At 42.9% G+C, this 27,222-nt stretch overlaps 1 protein-coding gene across 4 annotated transcripts in view; it reads left to right on the top strand.

The window, feature by feature from the left end:
• ITGB8 (integrin subunit beta 8) overlaps positions 1-27,222 on the top strand; it is a 95,983-nt gene that overhangs the window by 19,944 nt on the left and 48,817 nt on the right. For 3 of the 4 annotated variants that reach the window (XM_006138342.5, XM_014581219.4, XM_075922240.2), the window contains exons 2-3: positions 4,231-4,316; positions 16,507-16,681. In XM_006138342.5, coding sequence (XP_006138404.1) covers positions 4,231-4,316; positions 16,507-16,681 — 261 coding nt within the window. The other variant, XM_075922239.2, reaches the window with a different exon arrangement.

Raw genomic sequence — 27,222 nt, 5'->3', positions numbered from 1 at the left:
AACTGCAGAGCCGCAACAGGGTTAGTTCCTGGCCCTGGGAGCTAACCCTGCTGCAGTTCTGCCTTTTAAATGTATTAAGAGCCATCAGGCAAAAGCACAGTGGGGGGAACTTGGCACAAGCCGGGAATCAACTGATGGTGCTGGGAAGGAGATGGTGCTGGGAGGGAACCAGTTTTTAAGCTGGCTTCACCCGGCACAGCTCCTGCTCTCCCTCCCCCCCATCCTCCCTTGTTGTCTCTCTCTGATAGAGTCAGCAAGCATCGGGAAAGCGAATAGTTGAGTCACTAGTCAACTAGTCACTTACATCCCCAGCTCTTACATGTCCAACAGCTCTTCTGTTAGATGTTGCTCCATCTCAATGGACGTTATCATGGCTGAGGCCTTAGCCTCTTTTCTCTTCAGTCCAACTTTTCCCTAACTTTTCTTTTAGTTTCCATCCTTAGGATGATGATCAGCCATTCTATACCCTTTGGAACCTTTTATGACTTTTCCCTGTTCCTCTCTCTGGCCACATCTTCACTTCCCAGAAGATTGACACAGCAGTGATCCATCTTCTGGTGTTGGATTTTAGCAGGTCTAGTAAAGGCCCACTAAGTTGAATGCTGAAGGTGCCACTGTCAATGCTGGTACTCCTTGCTAGGGAAAGGCAATGGAAGTGTTTGCTCCCATTGACCTCCTATTGTGGAGATGGTACCAAAGTTTGAATTAAGATATGTCAATTACAGCTATGCAATTAACATAGCCAGAGTTGCATATCATAATTTGAACTTCCACATAAGTGTAGACTTGGCCTCTGTCTGTCATGACCCAATAAACTTGTGGCTTCTTCTCTACTTCAGTAGATATTGAATTGAAGAGAAAAGTGATTCTCTTAAGCAAAGAAATCCTCAAATACAACTCCATCCTTTCTGTTTTCCTCCTCCAACATCTTGGCATCATTCTGGACTCTCTTATGCCTACAAATCTGTCTATCAACAACTCAGCAACCTTGCCAATGTGCTGCCTTGACTAAAATCCTTATCAGTGCTGTCCTCTTCCATCCTTTTAATTTGTAGCACCATCTTCTCTGGGGCATCCAAAATCCAGCTCTCTGGATTTCAGAAAGTGGAGGATGCTCAAGCCCATGTCAAAAATTCAAAGAAGTTTGATGGTATCAAAGAACAGTACTGAAGTGCCTTGAATTCATTTCAGTTGTAATCCAAATTTACCATGTTGAAATTTTAAAAAATCATCTGGATTTGCAAATGTACACCTCATAGACTGTTTTTGTTCTTTTTACTTTCTTTCATGCTCCTCCACTTACCTAGCACTAACGTTCTCTTTGCCCATTCAAGCAATTTCTCTTCTGCAGCATTTCTTCTGATCTAAAATTGTGTTTCCCGTGTTACACTCTTCTCATTTGAAAATAAACGTATATATAATGTATTTCTCCCTTTCATATGTGTTCAATTCTTTCTCTGAATTATTTTGATTATTATAATTGTAAAACAGTTTGGACACAGCTTGTATGTAATAGAAGGCAGATCATGCTTCTATTTAAGTCATTGTGATTTTTGCCATTAATTGAAAGATGTGATTGGACATTAAGATCACAGTATATTGAGCATTGATCTATTTTTATATATACCAAGAGTTCCCAAGCTGTCATCAGGTAAGCACAAGTTATGCAAGGAACTCTTCCAAACTTTTAGTATTTCTGTGTTTTGTTTTCTGTTTTTTAACCATTTACCAATACATGAGAGGACCTTCCCTCTCATCCTATGATAGCCTGTTTTGCTTAAGAGCCTTTAGTGAGGATCTTGTCAAAGGCTTTCTGAAAATCTAAATATATTACATCCACTGGATCCCCCCAGTCCACATGCTTGTTAACCCACTCAAAGAACACTCGTGATACTAGAACCCACGACAGCAAAAACCCGCAACATTGTATTCCTTACAACAGTGCAGCTGTAGCAGCATAGCCTAAGTGTCTCTCACATCAGAGTGTATTTTGTGGTACTGGAGTGTCTCCCTGATGAGAAGCATTAGGAAAATGAAACTTATGGCTCTTCAGTATTCACTGGTGTATATTTAATTTGAAGTGCAGCAGACATAGTGGCATCACTGTTGGCAAGAAACACAATCAGTTTGCACAGAAGCAGGCAGAGACTCTAAGGCTAAAACTATGGAAGAGCTCCTGGTCACTTTTTAGATTGGAAAAAAGGTAAATAGTGATGTCTTTCAGAGATCTGTACTGAGATCAGTCTTATTCCATATATTCATAAATGATAGGGGGAAAGGAGTAACAGTAAATTAGTTATAAAACAAAAGCAAAAAATATGTAGGACTTTAAAGTGCTATATATTTTTTCCTTTTGTTTTACCAAGATCAGCATAGCACAGCTACCTCTCTATTACTATTCAACAAATAAGTTATAAGTTACAGATGATATAAGATAACTCAAGATAGTCAAGTCTCAAGCAGACTACAAAGAGCTATAAAAGTCTCTCACAAAGATGGGTGAGTGGACAAAAAAAATGAAAGTAATGCATATTGGAATAGATAATCCCATTTATGCACATGAAATGATGGGGTATAATTTAGCTGTTACCATTCAAGAGACAAATCTTGGAGTAATTGTGGATAGTTCTCTGAAAACATCCACTCAGGTTATGTCTACACTGCAGCAGACAACTCTACCGCATCCAAGGAACACTTCCGCTTTTTCAGAACAGTTTCTGAAAAAGCAGATGTGTTCTTTCAGCTTATCTGTATTCCTTATTGTATGCAAAATAAGGGATGTTCCAAAGGAGGAGGTTTTTCTGAAATTTGGCCCTGTGTAGACAGGCCAAATTTTGGAAAAGCCTCTTCCAAAAAAAACTGTGGAAAAGATATGCAAATTGCACTTTGCAATTTGCATAGGTTTTACTGATAGAACTCTGCAATCTAGATGTAGCCTAAGTGTGCAGCAGAAGTAAAAAAACAAAAACAAAAAACCCCTAGAATGTTGGGAATCGTTAAGAAAAGGATAGATAATAAGACAGAAAATATATTGCTTTTATATAAATCCACTGTATGCTCACACTTTGAATACTGCATGCAGATTTGTGGTCATCCCATCTCAAAAAATATATTAACATTGGAAAAGAGCTACAAAAATGATTAGGGGTATAGAACTGTTGCTATATAAGAAAAGATTAACGAGACTGAGTCTTTTCAGCTTGGAAAAGAAACAACCGAGGGGGATATGACAGAGATCTATAAAATCATGACTGGCGTTGAGAAAGAAAATATGGAAATGTTGTTTACTCCTCATAACTCAAGAACTAGGGATTACCAATTAAAATAACAGGCAGCTAAGCTTAAAACAAACAAAAGGAAGTATTTTTTTTCGCACAATGCACAATGTTGTGAAAGACTATACCAGGGTTCAAAAAAGAGCTAGATAAATTCATGGAGGATAGGTTCATCAGTGGCTGTTAGCCAGGATGGGAGAGATGGAGCCTCTATCCTGTGTTTGCTAGAAGGAGGGAATGGGCGACGGGATGGAACAGTTGATGATTACCTGTTCTGTTCATTCCTTCTGTGCACCTAGCATTAGCCTCTATCAGAAGACAGGATGGCTGTGTCTACACTGGCATGAATTTCCGGAAATGCTTAAAACAGAATAGTTTTCGTTATAAGTATTTCAGGAAAAAGAGCGTCTACATTGGCAGGATGCTTTTCCGGAAAAGCCCTTTTTCCAGAAAAGCATCTGTGGCCAATGTAGACGCGCTTTTCCGGAAAAGAGCGCTGATCGTCATTTTCACGATCGGGGCTTTTTTCCGGAAAAGACTACTGGGCTGTCTACACTGGCCCTTTTCCGGAACAGTGTTCCGGAATACGGACTTATGCCCGAGCGGGAGCAGCGTAGCTTTTCTGGAATAGCGGCTAATTTTGTACAGTAGAATGTCGTTGCTTTTCCGGAAATTCAAGGGCCAGTGTAAACAGCTCGCAGCTTATTCCGGAAAAGCGGCTGATTTTCCGGAATAAGTGGCCCAGTGTAGACACAGCCGATATGGGCTAAATGGACCTTTGGTCTGACCTAATACGTCTCTTTTAATGTTCTTATCCTGTTCTTCTCTTATTCAAAAACTTTGTCACCAGTCTTAATCTGCTAAATAGTAGTTTATTTAATCAAAGTTTAAAATTAGTCATTTTACATAGTTCCCAAATACAATCATGAATGTTTGTTTTTATGTTTCATTACAGCGGAAAACAGATGTGCCACTTCAAATGCAGTAACATGCAAAATGTGCCTTGCCCTGGGCCCAGAGTGTGGATGGTGTACTCAAGAGGTTAGCTATTTCATTGTTTTGTTGGATTTATTTATTTTTAGAGGCTTTTAACGCACTTATACAGATGCAGTTACTCCAAAATATGAACAAGAAAGATCTTGAGAAATAGTAGAGAAAAATCTGTTTAGACTTATTCTTAAAGACAGCACCTGAGAAATCATGTGAAATACGTTTGGTTCTCAAAAGAGAAAATTTTACTTTTTTATTTGAAAAATTACAATAATTTTAAATAAAGTGTGAACCATTTTATGTTTTCCATCTGCTTTGTGGACAGTATTGGCAGGCTAAAAGTAACTTTGGGGAGTTCAAAAGCTTTTGGCCTCAGCAATACAAGATAACTTATCAGTAATTTCTACTAAACATCTCACTATATATCAGAAGCAAATCAATTTCATATCTGTGCTTATTACATTTAAACAAATTACTTTATTCGTAATGTTTTTGTTTTGAAATTATAGGAGTCAATTTAATTTCATCCTGCATTATTTCCTTTGTCACATATTGGAAAAGCTGATGTTTTGCTATTTTTGACAGAAGGAGCCTACAGTTTTGTGATTTACCAGAGACTTATTTAAATCGCGGCTTCATTTCCCTTTGCCAAACAAACAAATCTACATGGCTCCGTCGACGGAGCCATGTAGTTTAGACATACCCTAATTGTTTATGTCCATGCACAGAATTACTTTCATTATATGTTGCAATATGAAGGTGATGTATCACGTAACTAAAATCATTCCATACACGGACTATGTGTGACGGCCAAGAGGTTAGAGTGTGGGAGGGGGCTCAGGACTCAGGCTGTGGGTTGGGGTTTGGGCTCTAGCTGTGGGTGCAGGTTCTGAGGTGGAGCTGAGGATGAGAGGTTTGGGGTACAAGCTGCCCTGGGGAGGGAGGACTACCCCCCAGCCTTTTCTCATCACAGCATCTTGGGGCTAGGTGAGAGATGCCTCTCCGTGGCTGTCACACATCCAGCGGGCACAGCTGGGGGAAGGGGCTCCTGTTCCGTGGCAGAGCATCAGTTCTGACAACTCTGGGTTGGGCATCATGGACTGTGAAGAGGTGCACTCCTCCAGTCCAACATGGAGTTTCTGTGGCTAGGGAAGAGGACCTGGCCCCAGCATTAAGCTGCCATGACCAGGGGAGAGGCATCCACTTCTGGCCCCAACATGGAACTGCCATGGCTGGTAGACAGAGGTGGCACTCTGCAGTAGCCCCGAGCTACTTCACGGGACTTGTTAGACATCTGCGTAGCTGCATGGGGGCTCAGGCATGGCTCCCTCGGCCATGCGGCTTAAAGGGATCTTAGATTATGAATTTTCATTACTCTGAAGGATCTTAAGTGTGATTGATAGGAATGTTGTTTATTTGTTTGTTTGGTTTTTGCAGTATTGTATACTGTCAAGTAGAAATGCACAAAAAACTTTTAAGAGCACAGTTAGGACATTAGTAATAGTTTAAGATATTATCTTCTGACTTTACAAGTGTATATTTTGATGCTCTGATTGCAGCCAGTGGGTTTCTCTCTCCACTTCATGCCTTCACGAATGGTGGGTCAGTTAGAAAATAAAATTATTGCATTTAATCTTAGCATAATTTTCCATATTGTTTTGTAAGAAAAATAATTTTAAAAAATTAATAAGAACATAAGAATAGCCCCTTTTGGACAGATGAAATGTCCAACTGGCCCAGTAGCCTGTCTTCCAACAGAGGCCAATGCCAGGTACTTCAGAAATAACCATCCAGTAAGCCAGCCCATCTCATTCATTCCCGGCTTCTGGCAAACAAAGGCTAGCAACACCGTTTCTGCCCATCCTGGATAATAGCCATTGATGGATCTATCTTTCAGGAATGTATCTAGTTCTTTTTTGAATCTGTTATAATCTTGGCATTCACAGTATTCTCGGGAAACAAATTTCACACTGTGTGAGCAAATACTTGTGTTTGTTTTAAATTTGCTGCCTATTAATTTCATTTCATTTGGTGATCCCTAGTTCTTGTGTTATGAGGAATAAATAACACTTTCCTTATTCACTTTCTCCACACTAATCATGATTTTAAAGCCCTCTATCAAATCCCCCTTAGTTGTCTTTTTTCCAAGCTTGAAAGTCCCAGTCTTTTTCTGATTCTAATATATCTTTTTTGAGATGTGATGACCACATCTTCGTACAGTATGTAAGATTTGGCATACAGTGGATTTACATAGAGACAATGTGATAGTCCTATCTTCTTTTTTGTCTCTTTCTTAGTGATTCTCAGCAATTTGTTAGCTTTTTTTTACTTCTGCTGCACATTGAGGGAATGTTTTCAGAGAATTGTCCACAATGACTCCAAAAGCTCTTCCTTGAGTCAGAACAGCTAATTTAAATTCCATCCTTTTTATATGCATAGTTGTGATTATCTTTTCCAATGTTCTTTGATTTGCATTTATCAACATTGAATGTCATCTCCTATTTTGTTGTCCACTCCTCCGTTTTGCATACTCCTTTTGTAGCGCTTCATCATATGCTTTGGACTTAACTGTCTTGAGTAGTTTTGTACCATCTGCAAATTTTGTCACCTCACTGTTTACCCTTTTTTTCCAGCTCATTTATGAATATGTTGAGTAAAACTTATCCCAGTACAGACCCCGGAGGGCCACCACTATTTTTATCTGTCTCCATTCTGAAAACTGACCATTTATTCCTACCTTTTGTTTCCTATCTTTTAACCATTGATGCATCCATGAGAGGACTTTCTCTCTTATCCCATGGCAGCCTACTTTGCTTAAGAATTTTGGTGAGGGACCTTGTCAAACAATCCCATTCCAGGCACATCCCATTGTCCTGTCACAGCCAAACCTTTACGTTGCTTTAGGTTATGATCAGAGGAAGCTGGTGATCCTAGCTCTTACTGTTTAGTAGGAGTTCTTGAACTGACAGACAGACAAACTCTAAAATATACAGTAGTTACTTCATTTGCCAGAGTTTATGCTCTTGTCTATATTCCTCAGTTTGATTTAGCTTCCACTTTTTAAAGGATGCCTTTCTATCCTTACTGCTTCTTCTACTGTGCTGTTTAGCCATGGTGGAACTTTTCTGGTTCTCTTCTAATGTTTTTAATTTGGGATCTATATGGGTATGTCTACACTACAAAGTTAATTCGAACTAACAGACGTTAGTTTGAATGAACTTTGATAGGCGCTACACAGGCAAACCGCTAGTTCGAACTTAATTCGAACTAGGGGAGCGCTTAATTCGAACTAGGTAAACCTCATTCTACGAAGACTAACGCCTACTTCGAATTAAGTAGTTCGAATTAAGGGCTGTGTAGCCACTTAATTGGAACTAGTGGGAGGCTAGCCCTCCCCAGCTTTCCCTGGTGGCCACTCTGGGCACCACCAGGGAAACTCGTCTGCCCCCCTCCCGGCCCAGAGCCCTTAAAGCCCAGCACCCACCCAGCAGACCCTTCACCTGGCACAGCACGAACCATCCACCCGCTGCCACCCAGCCCTCTGCCTCTTCCCGGGATCAGGCTGGCAGCTCCCGGGAGCCTGCCCAGGTCCGCAAGAGGCGGGCACCCACCTGGTCTAGTGCGGAGATCATGGACCTCATCCACAACCTCCACACTAGGCACAGGAAAGTGGCCGTCTAGGGCAGGATAGCTGCCAGCCTGGCCACCCAGGAGCAGGTTTGCATGAAAATCAGGGTGGTTCAGTGAAACCCCCAACCCTGAGCCCTGAGCTTAGAATGGCTATGCTGGGTCAGACCAAAGGTCCATCTAGCCCAGTAGCCTGTCTGCCGACAGCGGCCAACACTAGGGACCCTGGAGGGGATGGACCGAAGACAATGACCAAGCCATTTGTCTCGTGCCATCCATCTCCAGCCTTCCACAAACAGAGGCCAGGGACACCATTTCTACCCCCTGGCTAATACCACTCCATGGACCCAATCTCCATGAATTTATCTAACTTCTCTTTAAACTCTGTTCTAGTTCTAGCCTTCACAGCCTCTATTTGCTGTGAAGAAGAACTTTCTGTGACTATTTGCTTTGTGAAGAAGAACTTTCTGTTATTAGTTTGAAGCCTGATACCCATTCATTTCATTTGGTGTCCTCTAGTCCTTCTATTATGGGAACTAATGAAGAACTTTTCTTTATGCACCCTCTCCACACCACTCGTGCTTTTATAGACCTCCATCATATCCCCCCTCAGTCTCCTCTTTTCTAAGCTGAAAAGTCCCAGTCTCTTTAGCCTCTCTTCATATGGAACCTGTTCCAAACCCCTGATCATTTTAGTTGCCCTCCCCTCTACCATCCTCTCTCTTCCCCTCTCCCACCTCCTTTTCCCAGTCTCCCCGAGTTTTGTTCAATAAAGAGAGTTTCTATTTTTGAACACACGTGTCCTTTATTTTGTACATCAGGAAGGTGGGGATAGGGAGGGGTAAGTGGAAGGAGGTGAGGTAGGAATGGGGTATGAGCCCCCAATGGGGAGGACTGGGGTGGCTCTGCGAGCTCCTCGGGGTGGAAACTCTCCTGCAGCCCCCCCCCCCCCCCGATTGACCTCCCACCGAATGGCAGCCTGCAGTAAGTGCAGCCGGGCTGATGGCCGAGTGCTGTGATGTGCCGAGCGTGGGCACTCAGGGCACTCCAAGCCAGGACTGCTTTGCAAGCGGGGAACCCTTGAGAACTGTCTGTCTGGGGAGGGGGTTGGGTCCCTTTAAGCACATCCCTCGGCTAGCCTGAGACAGCAGCTCCACGTTCTAAGTCCTAATCTGATGCCCTGCCAGCACTGCTTCCGGCCATCCTTAACCTCGGTTCAGGGTCCACTCAATGTGGACATGCTAGTTCGAATTAGCAAGATGCTAATTCAAACTAGTTTTTAGGTCTAGATGCACTAATTCGAATTAGCTTAGTTCGAATTAACTAATTCGAATTAAGTTAGTTCGAATTAGTGCTGTAGTGTAGACATACCCTATTTAAGTTGAGTGTCTTTAACAAGGTTCCATGCAGCTTACAGTAATTTCACGGTTGGCACTCCCTTTCAATTTCTGTTTAACTAACTTCCTCATGTTTGTATAGTCCCCCTTTCTGAAACCAAGTGCTACAGTGTTGAGGTGTTGTGGTGTTTCCCTACCATTGGGATGTTAAATTTAATTAAACACTGTATGATGCTCACTGTTTCTAGAGTTTCAGCTATATACAATCCAGAGCCTGTGATCCACTTAGGACTAATTCAGGAATTACCTCTCCTCTTGTGTTTTCCAGAACTATCTGCTCCAAGAAGCAGTCATTTAAGCTGTCAAGAAACTTTATGTCTGTATCCTGTCCTAGTTGACATGTACCCCATCAGAATAGGAATGGTTGAAATCAGGAATTTTTACCTTGTGATATATTTTTATTATTAGAGCATGGAATTACTATCCATAAAGATTTTATGGTACAATTTGGTTCACTGAAGATTTTTATTTCATTTTGATTCTATGCTTTCTTTCACATACAGTGCCACTCTCTCACTGGTACAACCTATTTTGCACTTATAATTTATATGCTGGTATTACTGTGTCCCATTGATTATCCTCATTCCACCAAGGGTCTGTGATGCCTATAATATCAATATACTAATTTAATACAAGGCACTTTATCTTGTTCACCCATCTTATTATTTAGACTACTAGCATTGTATATCAGCACTTTAAAAACTTGTTATGTTTTAGTTGTCTGCCATTACATGATGTAATTGAATAGGACTGTTTTCATTTGACCGTTTTCTAATCGGATCCTACCTGTATTTTATCATATTCCATTCTCTCCTTATTATGACATCATAGAGAATCTCCATTAATAGATCCTTTTCTAAGTGATGTCTGTGTCCAAACCACATGCTCTTCCATACCTGTTGACTTTCTCCAAGTCTCTACTTTAAAAACTGCTCTACAACCTTTTTTATTTTAAGTGTCAGATATCTGGTTGCATTTTGGCTTACATGGAATCCATCCTTCTAGGCATCCACTTTTACAAAATTTTCCCTAATTTTGAATACATTTAACTTACACCATGCATTGAGACCCTGCAGTTGTGCCTGCCTAACACGCCCTGTGATAAACTGGAAGTATCTCTGAAAATGCTGCCACGGAAGTCATGGATTTCAATCTGTTACCTAGCAGTCTAAATTTTGCCTCCAGGTCCTCTCTCTTGTCCTTTTTTATGCCGTTGGTATCTACATGTACCACAACCACCAGCACTACACATAAATCTATCTAGATATCTCAAGAGATCCATAACTTTTGCACCATGCAGGCAAGCCACCATGCAGTGACATCACAAACCCAGCTATCTATGTTTCTGATGATCAAATCCCCAATAACTATTACCTATCTCTTCCTAGTAACTGGAGTTCCCTCCCCTGGGGAGGCATCCTCAGTGCTAGTGGATAACACAACATCATCTAGAAGTAGGTTCCCAATTGTGAGTTGTTTTCCTCTGCTCCATTTGGATGTTCTCCTTTTCTGAGACTTTCGTTCAATAGCACAAAGGCTGTTAGAATGGGAGTTGGACCATTCTACTGTGTCCCAGAAAGTCTCATCTATATACCTCTCTGTCTTTCATTTCAGCCCCTGTAGTCTCCAAAACCTGCACAGGGTCTCTGAAGGCCAGGAGTTCCTTGCACCAAATGCATACCACCTGCTCATAGGGCAGGTAATCATACATGGTGCATTGAGTGCAATAAACTGGATAGCCCCCACTCTGTTGCTGGACTCCTGCCTGCATTCTCTTTTTATTTCTGCAACTCGTTCTGTGGTACAATTTGTTCCTTTGTTGATGTTTTGTTTTTATCAGAGGGTATTTTTAGTGTGAAGTGTATCTAGACCTTCCCACCCACACTTTCCTCTAAACTACTTTGAAAAACTCCTCTGGTCACTTGAGTAGCCCTGCCCTCTAGTTAAGGGTTGATGGGTGCTAAATGGGCTAGGGATCAGAGCCTTATTCAAAAGCTCTCTCAGCCATACCTAGCAGGATAGTAAGTTCAGCACAGAGTCCCCCAAACAAACAGACCACATGGTGAGTAGTGATAGAAATGTAGCCGTGTTAGTCTGGGGTAGCTGAAGCAAAATGCAGGACAATGTAGCACTTTAAAGACTAACAAGATGGTTTATTAGATGATGAGCTTTCGTGGGCCAGACCCACTTCCTCAGATCAAATAGTGGAAGAAAGTAGTCACAACCATGTATACCAAAGGATACAATTAAAAAAATGAACAAATATGAAAAGGACAAATCACATTGCAGAACAGGAGGGGGATGCGGGGGGAGGGGGGAAAGGAAGGAAGGTAAGTGTCTGTGAATTGATGATATTAGAGGTAGGGAGAGTGGGATGTTTGTGAGTTAATGGTATTAGAGGTGATAATTGGGGAAACTGTCTTGGTAATGGGTGAGATAGTTCAAATGTTTGTTAAGTCCTTGTTGGCAAGTGTCGAATTTTAACATGAATGACAGTTCAGAGGATTCCCTTTCAAGTGCAGATGTAAAAGGTCTTTGTAGCAGAATGCAGGTGGTCAAGTCATTGAGAGAGTGTCCTTTCTGGTTAAAATGGCAAGAAACTGTTTTCTCCTTGTGATCTTGTCTGATATCTGTTTTGTGGGCATTAATCCTTTGGCGAAGTGTCTGAGATGTTTGTCCAATGTACATAGCAGACGGACACTTTCGGCACATGATAGCATAGACCACATGGTGTGTTAGTAGCGTGCTTGCCGCTCAACTGAAATATAAGTGCATACCTTACAGACAATAAACTTATCCCAAGAGTCATGTAATCATTCCTCCTTCACCTGGAGAACATATTCACAATACTTCTGTTCATCGCTCCTGTTCATTAGCTTAATTTTTGTATATGAAATCTTCAAAATGTATATTTTTATATTTCTTCAACATAGTACAAGAATCATTAATTTGATCATTTTAAAGCTTGTTAATTGAAACTCATTATACTACTTTTCTTTCTATTTATGCACTGACTCCAACTTCTACAGGTGTAGTTATTATCCCCAAGTGTTCGTCAAATACACTTGAACGTTGTTCCTGGATTAGGGACACCAAGGCTACGTCTAGACTGGCATGATTTTCCGCAAATGCTTTTAACGGAAAAGCTTTTCCGTTAAAAGCATTTGTGGAAAAGAGCATCTAGATTGGCACGGACGCTTTTCTGCAAAAGCACTTTTTGCGGAAAAGCATCCGTGCCAATCTAGATGTGGTTTTGCGCAAGAAAGCCCCGATCGCCATTTTCACGATTGGGGCTTTTTTGCGCAAAACAATACCATGTTGTCTACACTGGCCCTCTTGCGCAAAAGCATTTGTGCAAGAGAGCTTTTGCCCAAATGGGAGCAGCATAGCATTTCTGCAAGAACACTGACAACATTACAGGAGATTGTCAGTGTTCTTGCGGAAATTCAAGCGGCCAGTGTAGACAGCTGCTTTTGCGGAAAAACTTGCCAGTCTAGACGCAGCCCAAAAGTATAGAGGTTCAAGTGTAGTTTGTGAACAAACTTCACCCTTCCTCTTTCATTTTGGGTATGTGTATGCTTGAGGGATGATACTGGCATAGACACAGTACTATAGCTTTGCTGCCATAACCATCACTTTAGGAACAACACCTCCTTAACTAATGATAGCTAGGGTAAAGGGAATATTCTCCCATTGACATAGCAGTGTGTACACTGTAGCTATGTCTACATTGGCAAGATTTTGCGCAAATACTCTTTAACACAAGAGTTTTTGTGTTAGAGTATTTGCACGAGAGAGCATCTACGCTGTCATGTGCCTTTGCGCAAAAGATGTGCTTTTGCGAAGAGCATCTGTGCCAGTGTAGATGCTCTCTTGCGCAAGAAAGCTCCGACAGCCATTTTAACCATCAGGCTTTCTTGCTCAAGAAATTCATGTTGCCCGTCTACACTGGCCTCTTGCGCAAAAACAGTTGCACAAGAGAGCTTATTCCTGAGCAGAAGCATCATAGTTTTTGCACAAGAAGCCCTGATTTCACACATTAGAATGTCAGTGTTCTTTCACAAGAACTCCCTGCCAGTGTAGACAGGCAGCAAGTTTTTGCGCAAAAGCATCTGCTTTTGCATAAAATCATGCCAGTGTAGAGACAGCTTGTGAGTTGGGTCAATATAGTTACAATGCTCATGAGTGGATTTTTCACAGTGCAGACCAGCATAGTGCTATCAGCCTAAATTTTAAATGAAGATCAAGTTTATCTTTGACCCTTGTACTATTTCTCATTGCCATGTGTGGTTGGTCATTTGAGGTGAAAGTTGTTGTGTCTACTCCCTGGCTAAATGATTGTCTTGTTTTATTCTTTTGCTGAAGAGATTTCAGGTAGTGGCTATCAAATAACAACTAACACACTTTCAATATGAATATTTCAGATAAATCATCGTTCCTATTTACAATTTATTAAATTTTCTAGATGTGCAAACTTTCATTGTTAACTCACAAATAACAATTAATGTATCCCAAAAATGCTAATTTGCTACATTATTTGCGCACACATACATTTGAAACTATTCAACTAGCTCTCATATTGCTCTGGTATCAAAAATAATTATTACATTTTGTCTGTGCCTGTTATGGCCATCTTTCAAAACTCCCTGTATTAAAGTTTTTTTTGTTTTGTTTTGTTTTGCAACCACATCCTCTTTGTGTTTTCCCCCATCTTATATATTCAGCATTTCTTTGCTTAACTGTGTGTGTGCTACTATGAGAGAGAGAGAAAAGCCTGATTTTCTTTGCCAATAAAATAAAAATTGGCTGATTTACTTCTATTTGATATTTAAAAAGTCCCCATGCATTTAATCTGTTCTTTAAAAAACAGTTGTTTGTGAAAGTAATCAATTAAAAAGATCTATAGTCACAGAATTTAATAGAGTAAGTTTCCATGAAAGATATCTCTTTTGATAGTTTGTTTAGTCTGACATTCAAGACGCCCCCAAGGTTTGGGGGTGGGGAGAGGAGAAACAAATCCACCTCTGACTTAAAAGTTTTGTAGCTATGCACAAGGGTAAGCTCCTTTGCAGAAACTGTCTTTTACTGTCATCCACATCTCCCAGTATTTTGACAATTTAAAACACTTCCTGCCCCATACACAGACAACCACAAAGCAAGCAGGATTCTGGTGTAATTGTCTCTAATAGCTTATGTAAAGGGAACATACGGGCTTAGCATCTCGTAGATTTTAATGCCAGAAGGGACCATTCAGTCATGTGGTCTGACATTCTGTATAACATGGATCATAGAATTTTACCCAGTTACTCCTGTTTTGAGCCCAGTACAGCTCATCTATAGTAGCCCAAGTGCCAGGAAGATGTACAGGCAGTCCCCAAGTTACGCGGATCCGACTTACGTCAGATCCGCAGTTACGAACGGGGTTTGCTGCCCGTCTCCCTGGTCTGCTGTTTTCCAGCAGACCAGGGAGACGGGCAGCAAAGCCGCGGAGCACGAGGGCAGCGGACAGCCCAGACGCGCCGCGGCTGTCCCGCTGCCAGTGTCCTCAGAGGCTTTGCTCCCCGTCTCCCTGGTCTGCTGGTTTCCAGCAGATCAGGGAGACGGGGAGCAAAGCCGGGGAGCACGCCGGCAGCGGACAGCCCAGACGTGCCGCGGCTGTCCCGCTGCCGGCGTGTTCCGCGGCTTTGCTCCCCGTCTCCCTGGTCTGCTGGAGACCAACAGACCGGGGAGACGGGGAGCAAAGCAGAGCAAAGCCGCGGAGCACGCGGGCAGCGGACAGCCCAGACGCGCCACAGCTGTCCCGCTGCCGGCGTGCTCCGCAGCTTTGCTCCGCTTTGCTCCCCGTCTCCCTGGTCTGCTGGGGACCAGCAGACCAGGGAGATGGGGAGCAAAGCCGCGGAGCACGCCAGCAGCAGGACAGCCGCGGCGCGTCTGGGCTGTCCCGCTGCCCCCGTGCTCCGCGGCTTTGCTCCGGACGCCTGTGGTACAGCAGCTGGGGCGCTGCCGGTTGGTCCCGTAGTGCCGCTCTGGGCGCTACTGGACCAACCCGGCAGCACCTCGTCTGCTCTGCCCCAGACGTCCTGATTCAGCCACTGCTGGTCAGTTTCAGCAGCGGCTGAATCAGGACGCTTGGGGCAGAGCAGCTTGGGTGCTGCTGGGTTGGTCCAGTAGCGCCGAGGAGCAGCGATACTGGAGCAACCCAGCAGCACCCAAGCTGCTCTGTCCCAGGCGTCCCCAAGTCAGCCGCTGCTGAAACTGACCAGCGCTGACTACAGGAAGCCCGAGGCAGAGTTGCTCTGCCCTGGGCTTCCTGGAATCAGCCGCTGATCAGTTTCAGCAGCAGCTGACTTGGGGACGCCTGGGGTACTTAAGTTGAATCTGTATGTAAGAACTGGCGTCCAGATTCAGCCTGTTGAAACTGGTCAGCGGCTGATTCCAGGAAGCCCGGGGCAGAGCAACTCTGCCTCGGGCTTCCTGTAGTCAGCCGCTGGTCAGTTTCAGCAGCGGCTGAATCTGGATGCCAGTTCCGACTTACATACAGATTCAACTTAAGAACAAACCTACAGTCCCTATCTTGTACGTAACCCGGGGACTGCCTGTAGTGGGATTCCTTCTCATCAACACTCAAATAACCTTTCATTATCCCAACCGCCCCAGAAAAGAGTTTCAAAAATCTAGCAGTTCCCTCTGATTTCAGTAAGAGCTGCTGTGTTTCCTGAATACTTAAAAGTCTGGCCACTTCTTGAGAAACTTAACCATAAACAGAGGTCCTAATTTTAAAATATCATTGTAAACAAAATTTCTAGTAGACCCAGTAAAATTTGTTAAGTAAAATAGGTAAGTGTGGATCACATAACTTTGGTGGAACTGCTTTAGTGAATATAGCACAAACAATTTTGCAGTGACATAATGACAGTACATACCATGTTTTTCCAAAAGCAGCTTGTTCTAATTGTGCAAAATCCTCTCTATTCAAAACGTTTTGTCCTTGAAAGAAAAAATAATGTTAGCAATTAGATTTAACTTCTATTTTAAATATTTTCTTGTCGTTGTCATTAAAAACATGTTCCTTCCATAGCCTTGTACAACAGCCTATGTGATTATAATGACGTTTTATTGTTTGAAACACTTGTTAAACGGTAACTTGAGTTCCTGTGAAAATTACAGATTTTTTTAAAACTTAAAATGTTTTGTACTTTTTGCCCCATTTCATACAGGATTTCATGGCAGAAGCAACACAGAAGGGACGATGTGACATGGTTTTTAATTTAATAAAAAAAGGCTGCCAATCGGAATTTATTGAAAATCCCACCAGTCGTGTAACAGTACCCAGTGACCACAAGGCTAATACACAAGTAACTCCAGGACAGGTTTCAATCCAACTGCGTCCAGGTTTGGTTATCTAAAATGTTACTGTTGTTTTAAATATAAATATAGGGATATTCACTCTAGTTTGAGAGGCAATGGCTGTAATTACTATTCATAAGAATGAAACTAATTACCTTTAATCTATAAAACTACTTTGTAGAAGGATAGCTGCAATGCTATGAGCAGGGCTCGACAAATGGTGATGAGTAGATTGTGGTGAGTAGATCGTAACCCAGAAGAGCCGGGTTCCGGCGATCTGCGCATGCGCAGATTGCCGGACAGCGCGGTTCGGCGAGTCCTGGCTATGAGTACAACTAAAATGTATTATATCTACTGGCAGTTGGCCTGGACTACGCTGAGTTTTACAAAAAGTGACATGGAAGTGAAGATGGAAGCTTTTATCAGTGTTCTATCTCATTTTTTGCTATTTTCATCAAGATCCACCAAGTTAATGTTAAGAATGGAGTTTTGCACTTGGAAATATGCAGGTTATGTTCTAGAGACTCATAGAAGACAGATTGTAATTTTGTTGCTTGAATTATCCCAGAATTGGAAGATTGAAACCCACCTCATTAAACTAAATTCTTAACCATTGGTCCATAATGTTGACTATCTAACAACATTTTACAAAGTGGCTTACTCGTTCTTGCACCCAAACACAAGAAAAGACATTTAGAAACATGTCATCCCATTTAGTGAAAACAACCCAGAAAGGGAAAAAATATAAAATATACATGGCTTAGAAGCCACAAGAACCCCCAAAATTGCTTCATCTACAAGGAGGGGAGAGAATCTAATGCAGAGCTACTGAACTTGGTAAGCCCCAGAGGCCATAATGATACTCACAGCACATGCCTAGGGCCGCAACTTAAGTTGCAAATATATATGCAAATATGTGCAAATAGCTTCTTTCACACTGATGGACAAGAATACAAAGATTAAGGCAAGACTACACAACACACAAGCCCCATTAAAGTCACTTCTGCTTATATTAATAAAATGCAATATTTCTTCTTTGAGTGATGTCTCCGTGGGTGTCAGGCTCGTCCCGACACTGCAGATCAGAATTTTGAACAGCAGTACTCAGCTGGACCACACATGCACGGTCAGCATCTCGCAACATTCGTGCTCTTTTCCTCATGTGTGTGGTCCAGCTCCCACCTGTTCCTTCATTACCACCCTCAGTTGCAGACAAAGCGAGCTCTTCTCCTTAACTGGTTAGTCACAAAAGAAAATAAGAATTCTCTTAGGGTATGTCTACACTACAAAGTTAATTCAAACTAACAGACGTTAGTTCAAATTAACTTTGATAGGCGCTACACATACAAACCGCTAGTTCGAACTTAATTCGAACTAGTGGAGCGCTTTATTCGAACTAGGTAAACCTCATTCTACGAGGACTAACGCCTAGTTCGAATTAAGTAGTTCGAATTAAGGGCTGTGTAGCCACTTAATTCAAACTAGTGGGAGGCTAGCCCTTCCCAGCTTGCCCTGGTGGCCACTCTGGCCAAACCAGGGAAACTTGTCTGCCCCCCTCCCAGCCCCGGAGCCCTAAAAGGGGCACGGTCTGGCTACAGTGCCCGTGCCAGGTGCAAGCCTGCCAACACTCAGCGAGCAGACCCTGCACCTGGCACGGCACGAGCCAGCCACCCGCTGACACCCAGCCCTCCGCCTCTTCCTGGGACCAGGCTGGTGGCTCCCAAGAGCCTGCCCGGGGCTGCAAGAGGCAGGTGCCCGCCTGGTCTAGTGTGGACATCGTGGATCTCATCCACGACCTCTGCACTAGACATAGGAAAGTGGCCATCTCGGGCAGGATAGCTTTCAGCCTGGCCACCCAGAAGCAGGTTTGCATGAAAATCAAGGTGGTCCAGTGAGACCCCCCGACCCTGAGCTCTGAGCTTAGAACATAAAAACATAAGAACGGCCATACTGAGTCAGACCAAATGTCCATCTAGCCCAGTAGCCTGTCTGCCAACAGCAACCCACACTGGGTACCCTGGAGGGGATGGACTGAAGACAGTGACCAAACCATTTGTCTCGTGCCATCCATCTTCAGCCTTCCACAAACAGAGGCCAGGGACACCATTTCTACCCCCTGGCTAATAGCACTCCATGGACCCAACCTCCATGATTTTATCTAACTTCTCTTTAAACTCTGTTATAATTCTAGCCTTCACAGCCTCCTGTGGCAAGGCGTTCCACAGGTTGACTATTTGCTTTGTGAAGAAGAACTTTCTGTTATTAGTTTGAAGCCTGATACCCATTCATTTCATTTGGGGTCCTCTAGTCCTTCTATTATGGGAACTAATGAAGAACTTTTCTTTATGCACCCTCTCCACACCACTCATGATTTTATAGACCTCTATCTTATACCCCCTCAGTCTCCTCTTTTCTAAACTGAAAAGTGCCAGTCGCTTTAACCTCTCCTCATATGGGACCCGTTCCAAACCCCTAATCATTTTTGTTGCCCTTTTCTGAATCCTTTCTAAGGCCAAAATATCTTTAAGCGCAGCCCTCGGCTAGCCTGAGACAGCAGCTCCACGCTCTAAGCCCCAATCTGATGCCCTGCCAGCACTGCTTCCGGCCATCCTTAACCTCAGTTCAGGGTCCACTCAATGTGGACATGCTAGTTCGAATTAGGAAGATGCTAATTCAAACTAGTTTTTAGGTCTAGATGCACTAGTTCGAATTAGCTTTGTTCGAATTAACTAATTCGAATTAAATTAGTTCGAATTAGTGCTGTAGTGTAGACATACCCTTAGTTAGTTAGTTGATATTCTTAGTTCATAGTTATAGTTACAGATACCAATTTCGTCGTTCGTTTAAAGAAAGGGTTTTTTGGTTCACCGGCCGTTTCTCAAGCCATTAAAAAAAAAAGAAAAAAAGAGAAAAAGAAGATAAAAAGGAAAGAGAGAGGGTATGTCTATACTTGCAGCCTAATTCGAAATATATTTAAATTGCAGGCTTGATTTGCAATTTCAAATGCCTACATTTGCAGCCCTATTTCAAATTAGGCTGCAAGTGTAGACATACCCAGAGAGAAAAGAAGAAGCCATAGTCGAGGAGAACTGACAACAGTACCCCTCTCACAATGCCAGGTTCACTGGGGTTCAAAAAAAATGTGACACTTGTTGTGAAACCATGCCGGCTTCCGACGGGCATTCTTTTTGCATCATATGTCTGGGAGAGGCCCATGTGCCTCAGAAATGCATGTATTGTTTGAAGCTCACAGCCACAGCTTGTCGAGACAGAGAGATGCATCTCCACATGCTCCTGTTCGACAGAGTGCTACAGCTATTAGCAAGGCTCCCTTGGACCCCTCAGGGCCCAGAAATGGAGGGCTTCTTCCCCCACTACGGGGTTCTTAGCAAGGAAACACACCTCACCAGCACACTGCCTGCCATCTGTGCCAACGAGCAGGGTCAGTACTGCGGACAAGCCAGGTACGTCCGGCACCACTCCTTCATGTCCCAGGGCTGTCTCGGACCCAAAAGTCCGCCAAAGGGCACTGTCAATGCCAACAATGGGAATAGAATTCTGCCATCCGGCACTGAAGGCACCATTGTCACGGGCAGCCTCATCTACAAAAATGCTGCTACTGGTGTCGGCACCACAATCAACACAACCCCCTGCACTGACACCATCAGCCATGCCAGCACGGGCATCCCACCCTCCCCTGGCACTGGACGCTCCTAACAGCCGAGACACATGTATCTTTCTCCTCCTTCAGGGGCTTGGTAATACTTCCTCATTCCTTAGCCTTATCGTGGCGTGCAACACGTTGGGAGAAGCATAGGAGCGTCTATTCTTCCAGGCACTCATCTCCAAGATGTTTATACCATGATCACCACAGATACTACCACAGTTGCCCACCATATTGGACAACTGACCATCATCAACACCAGCCCTCCTATTCTAGACACTGGTCACCCTGCTGTTACAGATCCTCTCACTCACAGCGATTTGTCCCGGCTAAGGGTATGTAGTTTTTATTCTCACAACCTCACCCCAACTCACTAGTTATGGATGCAGCCCAACACAGGTCAAAGACTCCACAGTATAAGAAAGGTGCAGCTGAAAAAGAAAGCAAGCACATGGACCTTTTTGGCAGGAAAATATAATCTTCTTCAACACTATTAATGTGCATCACCAATTATGCCATTCTCCTGTAGAACCACAACTTTGACAATTACACCAAACTGACTGCACTAATGGAACATTTGCCGGACGCCAGAAACCCATTCTGAAGTCCATAGTCCAGGAGGGATACGTGTCTGCTAGAACCGGACTTCAGATCGCACTGGATATAGCAGACAGAGCGGCTCCTTCCACTGCTACCGTGATAGTCATGAGGAGTTCCTCATGGCTACAGACTGCTAGAGTCCCACGAGAACTTCAGACCAAAGTGGAGGACCAAGAAGACCAACAAGGTCCTCCACTCAAGCAAAGACTCCAGAGACACTCTCCATATCCTCGGTATGCATACACCTCTGTAACAATATGTTTTTTCTGTAGCCATATTGGAAGGCCTATAGCCATATTGGTAGGCCTAAATGAAAGCCTTCTTCTGCAGCTAGACCAAAGAGCAGCAGCCATTAGCTGTAAAGCCTGGAGTCACATACTCACATTCCAGCTAAATTGCATTAAAATAGTGTCACACTGGGCTGTGAGAAGGATCCTGTTGTAATGACCCCCACTGTCACCAGATAAAGAAACAGATCTCAAGATGGGTAGAGAAAACTTAGTTAACAGCATTTTGTCTGGCAAGAAACTGTTTACCAATAGTTGTGGTTGTGGAATCCCCATTCTATGATTATTGTCCTTACCTTCCTATTGTTTGTCTCTGTGATCTCTGTCTGGTTTGTAACTGTTTCTGTCTGCTGTATAATTAATTTTGCTAGGGGAGAATCAACTAAGGGTGGTGAGGTATGATTGGTTAGATAATTCTGTTACAGTATGTTATGATTGGTTAGTAAAATTATACTAAAATAATTGGTTAAGTTATAGCTAAGCAGGACTCAAGTTTCACTATATAAACTGGGAACCAAGAGCAAGACAAAGAAAAAGGAGAAAAGTGAGGACAAGATGAAAGAAGGAAAAGAGAAAGGAAGAAAGGAACACCAAGAAGAAGGAGGGAAGACCTGGAAGAAGAACTCACCTACAAGACACAGCCTAAGACCAGAGCTGCCAAGACTCGTCTGCATGATGTGACATGACCAACAGGGGAAGTCTGCCTGTCAGAAACAGCAGTTCAAAAAGGTAACTCTTGCTACTATAATTCCAGCACTAGATCACGGGGATTGGTTTACAGCCTTCGACCTCCAAGATGCGTATTTCCACATTACCATTCATCCCACTCACAGGAGTTTCTTCATTTCACAGTTGGAGGAGACCACTTCCAATATCAAGTTCTGCCCTTTGGACTCTCTTCAGCACCCAGAGTGTTCTCGAAAACACTCATGGTGGTGACGGTGCACCTACATCAACAGCGCATTATAATCTTCCCCGACCTCGACAGCTGCCTTGTAAAGGGCCCATCTGCGTCCAAAGCATCCCACATGATTTTCACGACATTTGAGTCTCTCGGTCTGATCACCAACAACCAGAAATCCACATTAGAGCCAACCCAGACTCTGGAGTTCATAGGGACTCTCTTCAATTCCACCACAACATGAGTTTACTTACCTGCACAAAGGTACCAAGCTAAATAGGGCCTAGTTTTGATACTTACTATGAGCCCTACAGTTCCAGTCCTCACATGTCTGCAGCTTCTGGGTCATGGCGGCCACAACATATGTGGTCCACCAAGCATGGTTGCACTTCCGGTGCCTGCAGCATTGGTTAGCATTGGTGTATGTTCCCACAAGACACAGCGTCCACAAGTGGGTCACTCCACCATCTGCTGTAATAACTTCCCTCAAATGGTGGACTGAGTCATATAACCTCCTTGCAGGAGTTCTATTCCATTGACTTCAACCATCCATTCATATCACCACAGATGCCTCTCTTATTGGTTGGGGCGCCCATATGAATGACCTATCCACTCAGGGCTGATGGGCACCACAGGAAACAACCCTTTATATCAATATCCTGGAACTCAGGGCTGTTTTCAATGCCTACAAACATTTCAGAGTGCATATCTCCGGCACTATGGTCAGAATACTTCCTGACAACTTCACTATGATGTATTATATCAATGGCCAAGGGGGAAGCCCTTTGTGTGGAGGTGGTCTGCCTCTGGAATTGGTGCGTTTGCAACAAGATCATACTGATCGAATCATACTTACCAGGAATCAGCAACACTGCTGCGGATGCCCTAAGCAGGCACTTTGCACCAGATCACAAATGGGAACTCTGGAAAAATGTTCTCCTATATATCTTCCGCTGATGGGGCTTCCTTTAAATAGACCTTTTTGCTTCTTACAAGAACTCAAAATACTGATGATACTGTTCCAGGGTCGGGATTGGCAAAGTTTCTCCAAGGCGATGCTTTCTTCCTCAACTGGACAGGTCTGCTTCTATATGCATTCCTGCCCACCATGCTCATTCCCAGGGCCTTAGAAAAGATCAACAGGGACAGAGCCAAAGTGATTCTCATAGCATCCTCATGTGCTCACCAGGCGTGGTTTCCCTTTCTTTATCGGATGTCTCGCCTGCCACCGTATCCCCTTCTCAAACTTCCTGACCTACTGACCTGGAACCACAGGGCCCTTCTTGACCCATAGCCTCATGTTCTCCAGTGATAGCATAGTTTCTCACTGGTTCTCTGATTCTGAGAACCTCTGCACTTCACAAGTCGAACAAGTCCTGATAAATAGCTGGAAGGATACCACAAGGTCAACCTACCTTCATAAGTAGCATAGGTTTGTCTTCTGGTGCACTAACAAGAAGCTGGACCCACATGCAGTGCCCCTGCATGAAATCCTTGAATATCCTATCCTTAAAGCACTCTGGGTTAGCTATTGCCTTGCTCAAAGTACACCTGGCGGCTATCACCACCTTCCAACACTCTATAGATGGCACCTTAGTGTTTGCACACCTGACTACCAAGAGGTTCCTCAAGGGTTTGATCAACCTCAAGCCATCCCAGAGGCCTCCACCACCTCCATGGAACTTAGATCTAGTTCTGGACACCTCACTCAACCACCCTATGAACTGTTAGCGACAGCACCACTTCCAATGATCACAATGAAGGTGGTTTTCTACTGGCCATTACTTCTGCCCGTAGGGTCAGTGAGCTGGCAGCCCTACACTGTCTTTAACTACATAGTGTGACATTGTGTCTTCACCCAGTCTTCCTCCCTATGATGTGTTCCAAATTTCATATCAATGAACCAGTTGTTCTCCTGTCTTTCTTTCCCAAGCCTCATACCTCATCTTGAAAAGCATCCTTACATTCCCTTGATATGCATAGAGCACTAGCCTTTTACATTGAAAGGACTTGCAGCTTCCGTAAGTCCCAACGTTTACTAGTGTCTCTAGCGGACCGTTCCAAATGAGAACCACTTTCCTCTCAACACATTTTGAACCTCCTAGTTTCCTTTATCAACAAGTGCTACACCATCCAAAACAAGCCACTTGCAACAGCACCCAAAGCTCATTCTACTATAGCCATAGCAACATCCACGGCATTTCTATGAGGGATCCCTTTCAGAGACATCTGCCATACATGGTCTTCTAATGACACTTTTATGAAACACTATGCTATAGTACACTATTTAGCCATGGACTCCTTGGTGGCCTGAGCAGTACTTTCCACAGCCATTAAATCATGATTCCGAGACCCGCCATCCAGCTGCTCTTGAACACTGCTACAAAGTCACTGACAGTGGAGCACCAATGGGGACATCACTTGAAGAAGAAGAGGAAGTTACTCACCTTGTGCAGTAACAACGGTTCTTTGAGATGTGTGTCCCTGTGGGTGCTCCACTACCTGCCCTCCTCCCTGCTTCAGAGTCTATGTTAATAATAGTCTTTGTTTCAGATTCTTGGATGGACAAGAGGAATTGGCGGGAGCTGGACTGCACGCATAAGGAAAAGGGTATGAATGTCATGAGACGCTGACCACGCATGTGTGGTCCGGCTGACTACTGCTGTTCAAAACTCCGATCTGCTGCGCCAGGATGAGCCCAGCACCAACAGTGGAGAACCCACGAGGACACGCATCTCGAAGATCCATTGTTACTGCATAAGGTTGTAACTTCCTCTTACCTGATTTCCACCCATATGACAACACTTTTCATGAGCAATGACAGTTCAGGATTTAACTACTAAAATGCATATCAAAAGAAGACCATTATATTGACTAGTCCTGATCTAATGGCTTCATGGATGGGAGCAGTGGTTGTAGGTCTTCTAATCATGAACACTCATGAGAGCTCTGCATAGATGGCCCCAATCTTGTTGATCCTGGAGCATAGCTTGTAATGCCTGCCTCTCTAGACCATTCCCCAGCTAGCTTCCTATTCCTGTGTGGGCCAAGGAATCGAGCACACCACTCTGCGCTCTAGAGGCTGATGTAGTTTCCCCGAGTTAACTGGAGATCCCACTCCACCTCCCTTCAGAGGGTCCACTCAAGTCCCCAACCCTGTGCTCCCAGGGAAATGCCCTATCCCCTTGTCTACTCAAGAACCCAAACTCCTGGACAACTCCTGGACAGCTCAATGGCCATGTTATAATTCAGCCCTGGCCCACAGCTGTCCACTCTACCCCATTGATTTGCAGTGGGAATTAGCACTTATTTTTCTTTGCTCCCTTTGAAAAATCCAAGCCATTTTGTATGCTTCAGCTTTATTATGCACTTTGGTTCACAAATCATTAAACAGATTTAATGATTTTATATATATATATATATATAGAGAGAGAGAGAGAGAGAGAGAGAGAGAGATGTGCACTTACATGGTCAGACTTTTTCAGGTGTATTTATATTTAATAAGTATTAAATTGTCATAGATCTACATTAAACACTGGGCATATCTGGGAGGAATAGCAATATAAAAATCATCTCCCACAACTACATTCTCACACATGGATCTACTAGAACAAAGAGAATAGTGCACTTTGTAAGTTGTGCTATCCTTAATGGATACATCCATAAACCTTTTCCATTTTCTTACAATCATCAGAATTATATTTGTTAAATTTGCAGAATTCATCATTTCTACTACTGTAAGATGAGGGTTTAACTTGGAGCAATGAAACAAAGATGATGATTTAGGCTAAATATATGCAAGAGACTTTCTTATGATGATATCTGTTAGGCTGTTTATGAGATTAAAATGAGCTTGTTCAAACACAGCTCTGAATTATGATTGGGACTCAACTGTATTATAATAATTATTTTTTTTACTGAATAGACCAAACCATAATTCTTTTATATCTACTATGGAATTTTAACCTATGGTCTAATCTGAGTTTAAACACTGTTTCTTAACAGGTTTATAATCTAACTGGGTGGGGAGTATATCACAGAAGCAAGAAGATACATTTCTGTAATGCTTTTGGGCCATAGCCATGTTTCTGGGCTTATATAGCAGCTGTAGTTAAATTCATTTAAGAAGGCTAATGCACACCACAGCCTTCTAAAAAGCCAGTTTAAGCATTTGCTTTCTATAAGTAAAAATGAGCTTTGAGATCTCCTTAGTCCTAAATGAGTATGTATGCAGGTCGCAGAGTTTCACAGAGTAAGAGCAGCTGCAAGTCCTTGCTCAAGAGAGACATCACTGAAATAGCCATGGTACCAAGACTCAGAATTTAATAGATTGACAACGTTCTGCCCTTAGTTATACCTAGTGTAGTTGCACAGCTGTAACTGTGGAAGGAATTTGGCTTGCTCTATGGCATTTGAATGGTATGCTATGCAGAAGAAAAGTGTATGGGGGGGAGGATTTTTTTTTAATCCTGGCTTTTCGGATTCACTTACATATTCAAAAAAGCGAGGATATATGTGGAAAAAAATAAAAGCTCTGTTTATGACAAAATATTTAACATTGAGGGAGTTGCTTTGCAAATTAAAGACTATGAAGTTCATTTACAAAAAAATGTTTTCATTGGCAAGTAGGTAGTATATAGGCAGAGTTTCAGTATGTTGAAATATTTGTTTTGTTCATAAAACACTGGTCATGGACAAAATCTCAAATTTTTAGATGAAAATGTTCATATGTATACCTTCCTGCCCTTCATCCTCTCCCAAAATATAATCAGGTAAATCATCTTTGAATTAGATACAGTATTTGCATTTTTCATTTTAACTCAAAAGAGCAGATCCTCATCTAGTGTAAACTGCTATAGCTGTGATGTAGTCAACAAAAGTTCACCAATTAATATCTTGCTGATGATCTTGTCTAGTAGTGTCATTAGACTAATATCTGACAAATGCATAGACACTTTTTATGATTTTTTTTAAAAAAACTTCTGGTCCAAGCGTGTTGCACACTAGCCTTTGTTGAGCAGCTACAATAATCTCTGCTGTAACTATGATCCTGCACTTGTCCCTTCCCTTTGGTTTGCTATTGCCTCATTGTGTCATTTCATACTAGATTGTAACTTCCTTATGCAGGGATTAT

Source organism: Pelodiscus sinensis, chromosome 2 (genome assembly GCF_052426305.1).
Source record: "Pelodiscus sinensis isolate ZL-2025 chromosome 2, ASM5242630v1, whole genome shotgun sequence".
NCBI lineage: Eukaryota > Metazoa > Chordata > Testudines > Trionychidae > Pelodiscus > Pelodiscus sinensis.
Note: the sequence above shows the minus strand (reverse complement) of the source record. Positions and strands in the feature narration are given on the sequence as shown.